Source organism: Pseudomassariella vexata, assembly GCF_002105095.1.
Source record: "Pseudomassariella vexata strain CBS 129021 chromosome Unknown BCR38scaffold_9, whole genome shotgun sequence".
Lineage (NCBI taxonomy): Eukaryota > Fungi > Ascomycota > Sordariomycetes > Amphisphaeriales > Pseudomassariaceae > Pseudomassariella > Pseudomassariella vexata.
The window spans coordinates 1,325,010-1,338,908 of NW_024467964.1; the positions used below are offsets into that span (position 1 = coordinate 1,325,010).

The window sequence follows — 13,899 nt, forward strand, 5'->3', positions numbered from 1 at the left end:
AAAGGGACTGGACGACTTATTGCCGCTTAAGATCGAGAGCCTCGCAATGTCAACTGGCTGTTCATAATTTGATTTCTCCGGAGGTCCAGACTCAGAAGCAGAGAGAAAACAGTTACCAACTGCTATTAACCAGTGTACTGGCAAGCCTCGATCTCATTATTGCCAATTGACTTTGGGAGCGAACTCTGAACATCAACATCCATCCCAGAAGCGGTAAACAGCCACCATCCGATCTATCACTTGATATGACCACGATTTATCGGACCGCCCCCGATCTTGACGCGTCTAGTGTTGGTATCGATGGAGATCACCAAACGGCTGCATGTCTCAACACAAGAAGGGTGTGATGCAAGTCTAGCTTCCACGCCACTCATTCGCCCAACAACGCAGCAGCTGTGATCTTGTCATACTGCCCCATGCTGGATTTGTGTATGAGATGTCGAAATGCTGCCAGTAGCCTAATGTAGGTCAAAATGATTGGGCTGGCACTGCTGCACTGGACCTCCGAGATAGTTCAGACTGTTGGGGGCACGGAGACTGCTTTCTAGATCGCACCGCTCTAGCAATAATGATACAGGCTGATGGTACTCTCTTCTCGTCTAGACTATGAGAATTTGGTTCACTGGAAGCATGTTGCTGAATCATCTTGAGGGTCGGCTTGGAGTATTACCTGGCAGACTTGGCTATACCGTCGAATGGTACCAATGGGATTCTCATACGAGAGCACCGGACTTATGGACCAAGAGGCGCAATGGAAGGAGGTGACGTTTCCTTCGCAAGAGGTACTTATGATATTACGAAACTACACTGTGAACTTCGCTAGAGACTACCGCACGCCTACACCATGTCTGGAAGATCGGCCTGTCAGCTTGACAGTTTTAACAGTTTTCCGTTAGCGCGACCTCTAATAATATGATAGCTTTCTATGCTAGTACGGCAGCTTCGCCGCTTTCATATTTTAGAAGTAATACCGTAATATCACTATATTTAGTGTCCTTGCCTGGGCTTTAGCGTATACTACGTACTTGTGATTAATTCTCTTAAGTATAAGATAGCTTATAACCAAGTCGTGCACTGTTCCTTAAAACACGCTGCCTCAACTTTTATACCCTATCTCTCTACGACCAATTATATAATTTAACATAAAAGACGCTAAGTTAAACTTAGCTATCTAGGCTATCGAAAACGACCTAAAACTAAGTCGTCGTAAGGCTATAGCTATCTATCATATACTAGACTTAGTATTACATAATAGAATAAGCGGCTAACCTATAAGATGCGATAGCTGAGCTAATTTAATAAATGTTAATCAAACTAGAAGAAGAGGCTATTCTGTAGTATATTTTAGATGTAGATTCGAAAGGGTTGCCGCCTACGGTAAAGGATATAGAAAATATAGCTAACTTCCTACTTGCGGAGTGTAGCACGAGACACGTTAGTAAGTACTAGGCTTTTAAATTCATATAACGGCAATTAGAGCTTTAGATACGCTTAAATCACCTATCCGACTACTAGAGAGCCTTATACGAAGATACTAAGAATATTTGGGAATAGTTTGACCTTATACGAAATATAAGAGCTAAGTACGGTATCTAAGATAACGTGAATGTACACCGAGCTGGCCATGACACCGAGCTGGCCACTTTCATGCGCCAACGCGACCGGCCAACTTCATCTTTGATTTTCTCAACAACCAATTATGGCAAAGTCATACAACGAAGCAGACTTAATGCTAGCCCTTCAAGCTCTCAAAAATGACCAAAAACTTAGTCTCCGACAAGCGGCAAAAACGTACCAAGTCCCCCGAAGCACCCTCCAAACGCGTAAAAACGGCGTACCTTTCCGACGCGATATTTTGCCCAATTCACGAACTATGACAGAATTAGAAGAGGAGGTCATTATCAAGCATATACTGGACTTAGATGCACGAGCGTTTCCGCCCCGGATTGCTGATATGGAAGCAATGGCAAACCCGACCGTGGGTATCAAAGATGCCACAGAACCCGATAGAGGCTCATGCACAGTCTACTTATTTGAAAAAGCGCATCTCCGAGCATCAGAATAGCTCTCCGACGAATATTTTCTCAGCTGTCGACCAGTTTGCGAAGGGAGCAAAAATGATAATGCACGAGCTCGACCTCGTACGGGCCGAGTGCGCTGAGCTTGGAGAGGCAAATAAGATGCTAAGCCGGCGCCGGAGGACTAAAAAAATGCAATTACGGGAAGGAGAATCACTTATTTTCCAAGAAGGACAGGACATACGGGACTCTAGGGAGTTGGCGACGCAGATACAGCAAGAAGAGCGCCGAAATGGTGGTCGCGCAAAGCGTGTTGAAACGCGCCCGAGGCGCTGTGGTATTTGCAACGGGACTGGGCATAATGCGCGAACTTGTAAGATCGCATTGCCATCTTCTGGAGAGGAAGATTCAGAGTAGTTTCAATTGATTTACGGCGTTGTGGTTTTACTATCGTAAAATTTCTATGCGAGGTTATGTAAGGGTGGCCAGCTAGGTGTACATTCACGTTAAGGGTTTCTATAATTCTGATAAACAGGTTTCATAACAACGGGGTTTACAAGCGAGTCGCGTACCTAAGCGAGTACGTACTTCTCAATATACGATATCTTTAAAGTCTAATTACGCAACTATAACGCTATAAATCAATTTAAATTAATCTACATCTAATAAATTAGTTGATTATATATCTTTATTATAGGTTCGCGTATTATAACCGGTATTTCCGTAGTTACTATAGCGGCGTATACGCAATTCGGTCCTATTAGCGCGACTACCCTAATACTACGTTTCTTAACCTAGCTATATGCACGGAAGACAGAAAATAGTCAATATTAAAGAGATAGTTATTACTAAGTAAGAACTCGATCTAGATTCGCGAGAGATACCTGTTAGACTCGATAGTATTAAAGATATAGCTAATCTTCTACTTAAGTCTCACGGTAGTAAGCCTATTAGTTGTGAAGGTCAACCCTCGCAGACTCACTACAGCCAGGTGACTTACAGCTGGAACACCTGCCATGGCAGTGTCAGATGGGAAGCCAATCATAACCCTTGTAGGAGTCCCGCCAAGCGTGGACGACTTAGTCGCGCTCCCTCAAACCTAAGTTGTGATCTTCTTTCCTTCGCTCCTTAGAGTAGAATCTTCGTCGATAGCACCTAATCGAGGTCTCTACCAATGCGATGCAACCCAGGTCGTGACATTAGTAAGTACTAACCGAGGTGATTTATAGACTAAACCCGCAGCTAAAAACTTATCTTACTCGTACATATAAATATTAAAGGGCTAAGAATAAAGATTTAAGAGTTATTTCGGCGCAGTTCGCGTTAGTACGTAATATAACTGAATTGTTACGAATCTACGATTCTAACCAACGCAACAGGCCCGATGGCAGGCCCAGTGGATACAGGACAAAGAAGGAGGGGAAAGTCACACAGGAGTGGCTAGCTGCAGGAGGAGTCAGCTGGTGCAAGGATCACAAGTCACGTGACTTACAAGGGTGGATCATTTGGATATGAAATGATCCAACATATCCAGTTAGGACCAATAGTATCCATGAAGGATCTAATGGCCCCAGTTATCAGTGAAGGAGGGAATGCATATATAAGGGACAGGACTCCCAGGCATTTCATAGATAGACAGTCCCTACTTCAGTGATCAATCTAAGCATCAATCTAACCCATTGGTGAGGCAAACTGCCTTGACGACTCTATTCCCAGTTACCCTACTTGAATACTTCAGTTACCCCAAAGCACTATACCCCGATATTATTGCTTGAGGACTCCGCAGCAGGACTTACTTACTGCACAAACCCTTACAGACTCTTTAGTGGTTTACGCAGCTAGACTATTAGAGGTTTCGTTCCATTAAGGAATAGACGGATAACGAAAAATTTTATACTAGGTTAAGTATTTCGATAAATATATTAAGTCGCGTAATTAGACTTTAAAAATATAGTATATCGAAAAGTACGCGACTCGCTTACAAATCACATTATATATAGTATGTATTATACGCTAGTGCCTTACGTTTTAGCTATGTAGTACTAAGGTAAGTATTTTTCTATATTAATAGAAGCGGCTTACTCCCGAGCTCGTACTATTAACCGTTGCGTCGTTAGAAATTAGAAGGATTTGTTAGTTTGTTTCATAACTCCGCGATGCCGTCGCACCCCATCTTTGGTGAGGCCGAGAGAATGGAGATTGGAGTGGGTACCTCCATGGTTGTGGGTCGTTAGTAAGCTGGAAATAGTCCCTCCTTAAGTACCTTTTCAACAAGGCTTTTTGGGGCTGTCGTACTGTAATGTAGTACTCAGTATAATAGTCATCTAACCATGCTGTGGTCTTTTGAATGATTAGGAGGCGGCGACGGCTGGCTTACGAGTCACCCATAATCTGTAGTCGAAGCTTGAGCATAGACATGTTTTAGATATTGCAAGTCATTAAAATCAGTCAACTGATCAATAACAGTCTGTTGATCATCACGTAGATGTCACCCCGCGAGCTGCAAGATCCGCAGGCGTCAATATTGACAGACTCCGCAAGCTTCCCTCTAGTCACACTGTCTGATATAACAAAGACTGCAGGGATTTCATTCGAAGTTAGGTTACCGCACGCACCAGGTGCAACTCGGCTCTTGCCGCCTCCGACCTTAAGAAAGTCACGTGAATATGCACGGGCCATATTGGCTGGGCCACCGGTCCTGCAAGTGCAGGCCTGGCGCCTGCCACAGCGAAGGAACCAAGCAACCAGCCTGACACAATTCAGCGCTGTAACAGTGAGGCTTTGGGGCATACAGTATTGCATTACGCCATATTACAGGGTGCCTGGGCTATTCTACCACTTTACCAAGGAACCACATCCGCCAAACGCCAATCTCCCAAAGGGCTCCCGCGACAAACGGAAGCCAACCAGCGTACGACACCACGATACAGTCAGAGCATCATTTTGCTGGGCTTTCCACAGCAGACCCCTTCGTCGCCCCCTTCCAGGCCCCAGTCGAGATTCATTCCTGCAACGCGACCGTTTCTAAGGTTCTGGTTCGGGACCGGTGAACCAGCCAACAACCGAAGCCAATTCCCACTACACTGCACCCACTACACTGTACAGCTGCAGCGCTTGAGCTGAGGGGCAAGCGCGACAACATCGAACCTTGCCGACGGCAACTGCTTTCTTCCACCAAACAAGGCCTCCCCGTCGCGAAGCAGCTGCATATTCAACCTATGATCTGTGATCTGTGATCTAGCTCATCGACTCTCTTTCAGTGCTAAACTGCATCCTTTCAGAGGGCAAGCAACTTTCGCACATGACTCCGACCGGCTTTGCATCGTAATCTTCGCCCGGAATGCCCGCCAACAACCGCCAGCCGGCATTGCAGACGCCGGCATCGCCTGCACTGAAGGCACCTACCGCCAAGTACACAAACAAAGATGGGACTAAAACGATCACCGTACCCAAGTCCTCGGCTTCTACCCCGCCAGCTCAGCCCTCGCCCACGACGACTTCATCCACAAATACTCCAGCTCCGTCTGCCAATGGCCCCCTAGTGCCAATGGTCAACCGGAAGAAGCAGAAGCGTCGCGCAAAGGCCGCAGCGAAAGCAGCTGCGGAAGCAGAAGCAGAAGCAGAAGGCGCAAACGCTGCCAACGGCCTGCCTAGTCCTGCCTCAACGAGCAGTGCGCCTCTCCCTCACGCCCAACCCACATCTGCTCCGCGGAAGAGCTCTCATGCACCCCTGCATGATTCACCAAACGATCGGCGACCCTCCAATGACGGCCTAAACCCGGAGGACTATGACGAAGAAACTGAGAGTGACGAGGACGACCATGCTTACCACCAACATCTTGGACCTGTGCGCACCAATGGATCTGATCTCAAGTCCAGAAAGGCTAAGAAAAAGAAGAAGCAGAAACCTACGGCCGTCAGCACCCTCGCCAGTGAGCTTGAGCAGCACGCCTCCGGAATTTCTAGAGAGAAGATATGGAATACCTCCTCCCAGGAAGAACGCGAGCGAATCAAGCAGTTTTGGTTAGGTCTGGGCGAGGATGAGCGCAAGTCGTTAGTCAAGGTGGAAAAGGATGCTGTGCTCAAGAAAATGAAGGAACAACAAAAACACACCTGCAGCTGTACCGTATGCGGGCGCAAGCGAACAGCTATCGAGGAAGAGCTGGAAGGCCTGTACGATGCTTACTACGAGGAGCTCGAGTCTTTCGCCAACCAGCCTCACAACCATCCGGACGGCCCTCCAATGCTCGGAAACCCCAGGCGCCTTGGCCAAATGCCTGGACTACATCCTCCTCGCGCGCTCCCCTCCAAGTACTCGAACCACCAACCATCGCGCGGCCGCATAGTCGAACATGTAGACAACGATGACGACGACGAGGAGGTGGACGAATACAGTGACGAGGACGACCTGGATGAAGACGAAGATGAGGACGAACCCGAGGAAATCCCCCGTGACTATGCCAACGACTTTTTCAACTTCGGCAATAGTCTCACGGTTCAGGGTATGAAGTCTCAACTTTGTTCTTACGCCTACATCAAGACATTAAGAGTAACATATCTAGGTGGCATTCTCACCGTAGCCGACGACCTCCTAAAAAACGACGGCAAGAAGTTTATCGAGATGATGGAACAGCTTGCTGAACGAAGGATGGCTAGAGAAGAGGATGCCAAGGATCACTATGCAGGGTCTTACGGCCACTCTACTAATGGTGGTTCCTTGTCTACTTCCCACAATCATTCTCAACCTGACGACGAAGAGTACGACGAAGAGGAAGAGGATGATGAGGAGTACGACTCTCAGGAAGAGGAGTACGACGAGGAAGAGGTAAATGCTAACTACCGCAGCCGTGCTCTTGAAACTTGCTAAGATGTGCCGCAGGACACCATGACTGAAGAGCAGCGGATGGAAGAGGGTCGTCGAATGTTCCAAATTTTTGCCGCCCGTATGTTTGAGCAAAGGGTGCTGACTGCGTATAAAGAGAAAGTCGCTAAGGAACGACAAGAGAAGCTTCTGGAGGAACTCGCAGACGAGGATCGACTGGAGGCTCAACGCAGAGCTAAGAAAGCAAAGGAGGCACAAAAGCGCAAAGACAAGGCGGCCCAGAAAAAACAGGCCCAAGCCGAGGAGAAGGCTCGCAAGGATGCTGAGAAGGCTGCAGAGGAGGCCCAACGCCTAGCTGATGAGCAAAGACGTGCGGATGAGGCCAAGGCCAGGGCTGAGGAGAAGCGCCGAAAGAAGGAGATGCAAAAGAAGGCTGAGGAGGACGAACGTCTGAGGAAAGAGGCCGGGCGGCAGCGAAGACTTCACGAGCAAAAGGAGAAGCAGGCGGAGCAGGAGCGTAAAGCTCGCGAATCCAAAGAACGTGAGAAGAAGCTCAAGGAGGAACGTGCAGCCAAGGAAAAGGAGGCACGTGAGCTCAAGGAGAAGGAGACGCGCGAGAGGCGGGAGAAGCATGAGAAAGACAAGCGGGATAAGGAACAGCGAGCCGCTCAAGCCAAAGCTGAACGCGATGCCAAGGAGAAACAGAAACAAGAGGAAAAGGCAGCTCAAAAGGCAGCCGCCCTAGCTGCACCGATTCCCACGGCGCCCAAGAAGCAGCCGCACCTTGTAACCGCGATACCTGCCTTGCCCCATCAACCTCCGACGAACCATGCATCGCCTCAAATCGCCGTTGCGACTCCTGCTCTGCCGAAGGCACCGACCCCGATGAAGCCACGCTCAGTATCTCAGGAAGTCACTCGATCTGTGTCCCAGGCATCTCACCCGGGATCTGCCAGCCAGAACGCTTCGCCGCATCCCCTGACGCCACTCCGCACAAGTCCTGGCCCCATTGGACCCCCGGGCAAGGTCTCCTCTGCCGGGCCAACCCATATACGAACTCCGACAATACCTTCGTCACCACTGAACTCCGGAATGAGAAGTTCTCCTGGCCTGGGCCAAGGACCTTTCCCGATGGATATGCCTCCTATGGGGATGCCGTATCCCCCTGGAATACCAATGGTACCTGCATTCAATCAGATGCACAATCCGATGTTTCCTATGGGTGGTAATTTTCGACCTTCTGGCGGTATGCCCCTGCCGCCTCCAGGACTCGGACCTGTAGGACGAGGCTTTCCGATGCAGCACCCGCCGCCCGGTTTCCAAGGTCTGAGCGAATCAATGCCTGGCATGAATCAAGGGTTCTCATTGCCAAGTGACATTGCTCCCGGTCAGCTCTCACCCCACTCACGACAGGCCTCGGCAAGCTTTGACAGCCCTTTGGACCCGAAGAGTTCTGTAGCTTCGGCTCAACCAATTGCTCGCCCTACTCCCATAGGCAGACCAGCGAGCGTCGTACATGGTCGCCGCCAGAGCGACAACCGATCCAAGCCTGACGTGGATGATATCAGCAACCACCTAGGTAGCAGCGCCCTGCTTGACGATTCTGATGAACCTCTTGGTGCTATCAACATTCCACGACGAGGTACTGCCGTGCCTGGTTCTCGGCCTGCATTTGCGGCTCCACCCTTCATGGATCCTGTCTTCGGCTCACCTCTTGGTAATGGTTGGGGACCACAACCGAACGTCTTCGCGCCGCCTGGCTTTGGGAACGGATGGCCGATCAATCCTACCTTTGGAGGTCCCCCACCTGGCATTCGACATCAGCAGCCGCGCTCTGTAGCTGTGCGCTTGATGCTTTGCCGTGCATGCAAAGAGTTGGAAAATCATGCGGCAGACGAGAACGGATACATCGACCTTTCAGCCGTCCAGGGTCACGTGGACTCAATCAACTCATCTGAACCTGTTTCCGATCAGGAGCTGCTAGACATGTGCGAGACTGAAGGCAATCCGCACAATGGCGGCGGAAGCTTCGAAGTTAAGCGTGACGAGACCAGAGGCAAAGTGGCAATCCGCTACGATGCCGTAGGTGAATCTCAGCCGCTGATATCACGGGTCGGGGCGCCAGGCGAGATTGGCAGTCCCGTTGTAGGCATGCCTATTCCAGGATCCATCGGCACCCGATCCTAGTGGCAAGTCCGCGGGCCGAATGTATCTGCAGCAGGACAGCAAGCCGAATTCTTGCTCGACGCTGATATTTCCGTCAATCTTTTTGGGCCTACCAAGGGATGGTCCATCGCAGGAGCTGCCAGAAGGTTCACAAGCCCTGACCGCCGACAAACATGATAAGAGAGTCATTCTACCAACTTCCTACCTCTTCACCACTCAATGCACGGGACACAGAACTACACTGGGTGAAGCAGCTGCGGTCTCTGTGGCCCGTTGTATTCGAGTACTTATTCCCTTTACATTGCATTTACACCATCGTCCCTGCTTTTGGCATTGGCGTGGACTCAAATGAGACGCAACGGTGCGTCACTGGATGGAAACAACGGTGCTTCCGCGTTATTGGACGCTACCTCGAAACCTGGGAGCAAGGTTCGAGTACAGTGTTAACGTTCTAGTACGAATATGAGAAGAGGGTTGTTGCGTATGCATGCGTCTGGCAAAGTCCTTTACGGGTTTCCCGATTTGACTCCTAGTGATATCGTAGTGGTTTAACGCCACGATACTATAACTACTTCCATAATGACCTCCAACATGTTCGCGTATAGAAGAACTGGTTTGTGCTGAACCACATACTAGCTCTTGTACGTTACCTGCACATCACCACGATACTCGGCTTCGAATGACGTACGCCGGACGGCGTACACTGCTGGTGAGGCGGTACGGATAGTGATGCCAACCGCCCAGGAGAGCCAAGGTCTTTCGACTAATAAGGATTTGTAGGTGATCTACGGTATATAAGGCTGCTGCTGTTAGTCTTTTTACGAAAACATTTGGTTATTCCATCTTTGCCAAACTCCTTCGCAGCATTCTTAACTCTCATAAATTTGGGATTATGAGCTTATAGATGAAGTCCTCACACTGCTGACGTCACCTCCCTTTGCAAGGGCAGAACAAGATCCAACTTGTTTTCCCCCGGCTGAACAGGTCAAGTCATGTTGTAGCATAGCTGCCAATACGTTCCCGGTGAATTGCAGGGCCAAAGTATGAAATACATGTCATTATCCAATATTCAGCCTGTGAACACCATTCCCCAGAGATATCTTTTGATTCTCTTCTTTTGCACAACGAAATCGTTTACAGGGCTAGTCAGACATGCACTCATGCGCATCCATTCCATTTCATGCTAAAAGCAAAATGCAATTATAGTTTGCGCCTCCATTTTCATCAAAAGTACCTAGTTCTCTCACATATATTTTTCTTCCACTTCTTCACACTTTACGGCGCAGCCGGCGACCCACGATCAGCCTGCAAAGGGGTTCGCTCCGGTGGCACCGCTCGCGGACTGGCGGACTGGCTCTTCTCTAGGGACGCCACCAGCCTTAGCGATGGCGGCAGCCTCGGACTTGGCGTGGAGGCGCTTCTGCTCGCGGCGGTCGCGGCAGCAGAGGAAAAGGATGGCGGTGATGGCAACGGTGAGGACAACGGCGAGGAAGACGGTGACGATGGCACCCGAAGTGGTCAGGTTGTCCTCGCGGAGCATGCAGCCCGTGCCGTCGGTAGAGCAGATGTTAGCGGCGGCACACACCGACGTCGTCATGGTGACGCTTGAGCAGCTATTCGTGCTGGTGGAGTCGCATGCTGTCGTCTCGTACTCAGATGCCGTGGAGCATTGCAGGCTCGAGGTGGCAGTGCCTGTCGTCGTGCCGGTTGTGCTTGTCCCCGTCGTCGTTCCCGTGGATGTTGCTGTGGATGTCGCGGTGGATGTTGCTGAGGATGTTGCTGTGGATGCTGCAGTAGTCGTCACATCGGTAGTCGCCGTGGTATCGGTTGTTGCTCGAGCGAGGACCGGTTCTAATCGTGCCGTCAGTATACAGTGGTCTCTCCAAGTAGACCGTTTCGCTTCATGAGTTCTGCCTACCAGGTCCTGCCCGTCTTTTCAGCTCATCGGGGTTACTGTCACAGTACTTGAGCATCCAACGGGCTTCAGAGACAGACTCGTCGTTTGTGCAGCCAGCACTGACAAAGCACTTCTCAAGAGTGCTGGTCGAAATTGGTTCACCAGCATTGGCGAAGCAGTTTCGCAGGGCCGCCTTATTGCCACAGGCTGCGCCATCAGCTAAGTCGTCAGCCTTGAGATGCAGACATGTTGCTCGTGACACTGTAGCCGTTGCGATAGAGGGCAAGAGGAGCGAGACAAGTGTTGTTGATAGCGAGACACGCATTGCGGCGGTGTCGTACACTTCCAAGTAGTTCTCTTGTTGATATTGATTCGGGTTTAACGCAAGATCCTAAGAAGTAAATCTGAGGCGAACAGGTCCAAAGCTGCTTGCTGAATCCTCGCTTAGCCGAGTTGAGAAATGCGAACTCGGTCCGACAGCGGCACGATGTTGTGGCACGGGCAATTGAACAAGATTGAAAATTGTGAAAAGGATAACAATGAACCAAGACGCCGAAGGAGATGTTACCGACAGATCTGAATGAAGGCGAAAAGGGTCAAGAAGAGGACACACCCAGCCACAGCTCAGATGGGAACGGCTGATGGATATTAGGAGATCCGCCCACCACAAACAACGTCAAACTTTTGCAGCCACGGCTTCGTTGGTCTTGCTAGGGTCTATATTCTTAATCCACACATACGAACAATATACGACTGTATTGGTGAATGAGGGTTCCGGGCACGGGAGAAATATGGGGTCGGCTGGACTTTTGCAGGCGGTGTCACTGCATCGTTGGGCACGACGGCCGTGCATCAGGTGGGAGAAAGAGGGAAAGCCAACTCGGATAGGAGCAAAGCTGAGTTCCCGGCTTGTGCATACTACCGGTAGCTAATTTTAGTGTGGGCATGGAGCTGCGAAGTAGTGCGATCAAGCACCATCCTAGTTGGTTGCTCATCTGTGCCTTCCCAGGCAGCATCCTTGATTGGCCAAATTGATATCTTCAGGCTGACTGTTGGGGCAGACAGAGTATCCTCGTTTGGCGGCTTCCTGTTGAACAGTATACTTCGTGAGACTTCGCAGACAAAGGGTATACTGGGCGTCGCCGTGAAAACGCTGTTTGCGGCCGCGTCACCCTTGCGATCTCACAAAAAGGAGTCTTCCGACATGCGAATGAACGGAAATAGGGGTCTGACAGATGCGATCCATCAAATTTCTCAAATTCTCCTGCGTTCGCGACTCAGGACTCGCGGGGACCCTGAGGCAGCTTGGCCTGGGATGCTTGCGCTAAACTCCTTGAGTGCTCCAAAGTAATATTGGGGCTGTGGTAATCCCTGCATGCGCTTGGTCTGATAGGTAGTCGTGGCTGAGGCTGCCAGCAAATGGCTCGGTGAATAGGTACGATGGATACAGGGTGTCCAACTTCGTCATCTCGATAGTTGCATTATATATGGGCTAGATTCTGCGAGCCAGCTACAGCAACGTCAGTGCTTATCATGCCTTGTCCAACTCATGTCTGAATTGAGCCAATTTGAGCTTTCACAACCAACTAGCATTGAATATGGGTTGCCAGCAATATACATTAGATAAATCTCTGTTCAGTATGGTCGGTGCTACTCTCATTACACCAGCTATCAAGCCGTTGTTGGGGTCGTTGGAGACCACATGGCGGTTTCGCAGACCATGAAAATGCGGACCAAGCATGCTAGCTTGACCCCTTTTGCGAAGTTGAAACAGAGCCACCTACCCGCATATTCTGCTGCAACCACGTCTTGTCGTGGATGGTTGAATGGATGCGGCTGTCTCTTCAGGAAGATCGATGCCTGCTGTCACGCAAATAGTACAACGGTTTCACGGTTGGGCAGTTGGCGGGACGCATCATTACTGCAGTGCACGAACCAACAACAGGGCGCCAGCCCCACTACACTCTGTAGTTTAGAAAGCCAGGGATGGTTTATGGACAATGATCAACGGGTGATTTCGTTTTACACAAACCTCGTCATTTCTGAGAGCGAAAATGCCGAGCCAAGTGCTGGATACAAAGTTTATCGCGAGATAGCCGCCGTTGATAAGCGCTCAATTGTCCACGTGATTGACTGCCTTCTGCTCGAAACCTGCCCATCTCGGGAAGGAGTACGTCATCAGTGACTGTAGGCCACCAAGGCCCATATGGGTGAGTCCTCTCCAGATTCCAGAAAATTCAGCCAACATTTAAATATGTAAGACCTTGTTGATATCCTTTTTGTATCTCAACATTGAACTTCCTTATCTTCGCCGACTTGTCGTAACGCAGCCTTACAAAAATAAATAAACCCTACATCTACCTTCCCACTAAAACACAACTCAGATCTATCAAGATGCCTCTTGTCGTTCCAGGAATCACCAGCACTGGCTCTGGAGACAAGACCGAGGAGTGGTCCAACAAGCTCGTCGGCAAGAAGCTCTCAGACGAGTTCAATGACGAGACGGTTAGTCCAATCATTTGTCCCAACTAATCTCCAAGCCTACTGACGGCCGCCGTTTTCAGAATTTCTGCAAGAAGGATCTCCCGCAACAGTGCCGTGTCATTGAACCGGGAATGATGGTCACCAAGGACTTCCAGCCCGAAAGATTGAATGTCCATCTCAAGGATGATGGCACCGTCAGCCACGTTCAGCACGGTTAAACTGTACGCAAAAATTTGCTTGCCGCGATAGTAGGATGGTTGGGGAGGCGACACTTGGATATTGCCCGGTTTGCAGCTTTCGCGGGCATCTCAGACTTTCTTTACTAGTTCCCACACCACAACATGAGCAATGAAAAATGGCATCCTAAACTATCTAACCTCCTTGAACTATCCTCGCATATGGTCTTGTTGGTTCTAAAATGGTCGCGGACTGCATCATGACTTGCATGTTAACAAGTGACATGATACTTGGCTCTCCTACGAGACACGGAATCTGCCCCGCCATCCCACTTG

General features: G+C 49.8%; 4 protein-coding genes across 4 annotated transcripts; 3 read left to right on the plus strand and 1 right to left on the minus strand.

Annotated features, from left to right (window-relative positions):
- Positions 1-6,642: 6,642 nt before the first annotated feature.
- BCR38DRAFT_301014 (uncharacterized protein) lies at positions 6,643-7,041 on the plus strand (the record flags this gene model as incomplete). The annotated part of the gene is made up of 2 exons (XM_040854555.1): positions 6,643-6,843; positions 6,898-7,041. Coding segments are annotated over 2 exons (345 nt in total), but the record flags the coding sequence as incomplete, so codon positions are not given.
- A 3,265-nt stretch (positions 7,042-10,306) lies between these two features.
- BCR38DRAFT_410852 (uncharacterized protein) lies at positions 10,307-11,228 on the minus strand (the record flags this gene model as incomplete). The annotated part of the gene is made up of 2 exons (XM_040858516.1): positions 10,307-10,857; positions 10,925-11,228. The coding sequence occupies 2 exons, from the start codon at positions 11,226-11,228 to the stop codon at positions 10,307-10,309; spliced, it is 855 nt and encodes a 284-aa protein (XP_040714275.1).
- Positions 11,229-12,605: 1,377 nt separating this feature from the next.
- On the plus strand, positions 12,606-13,073 carry BCR38DRAFT_475796 (uncharacterized protein; the record flags this gene model as incomplete). Its single annotated transcript, XM_040863020.1, has 1 exon — positions 12,606-13,073. A coding segment is annotated over one exon (468 nt), but the record flags the coding sequence as incomplete, so codon positions are not given.
- Positions 13,074-13,297: 224 nt separating this feature from the next.
- BCR38DRAFT_346090 (uncharacterized protein) lies at positions 13,298-13,605 on the plus strand (the record flags this gene model as incomplete). Its single annotated transcript, XM_040856232.1, has 2 exons — positions 13,298-13,408; positions 13,468-13,605. The coding sequence occupies 2 exons, from the start codon at positions 13,298-13,300 to the stop codon at positions 13,603-13,605; spliced, it is 249 nt and encodes an 82-aa protein (XP_040714277.1).
- Between the last annotated feature and the right edge of the window lie 294 nt (positions 13,606-13,899).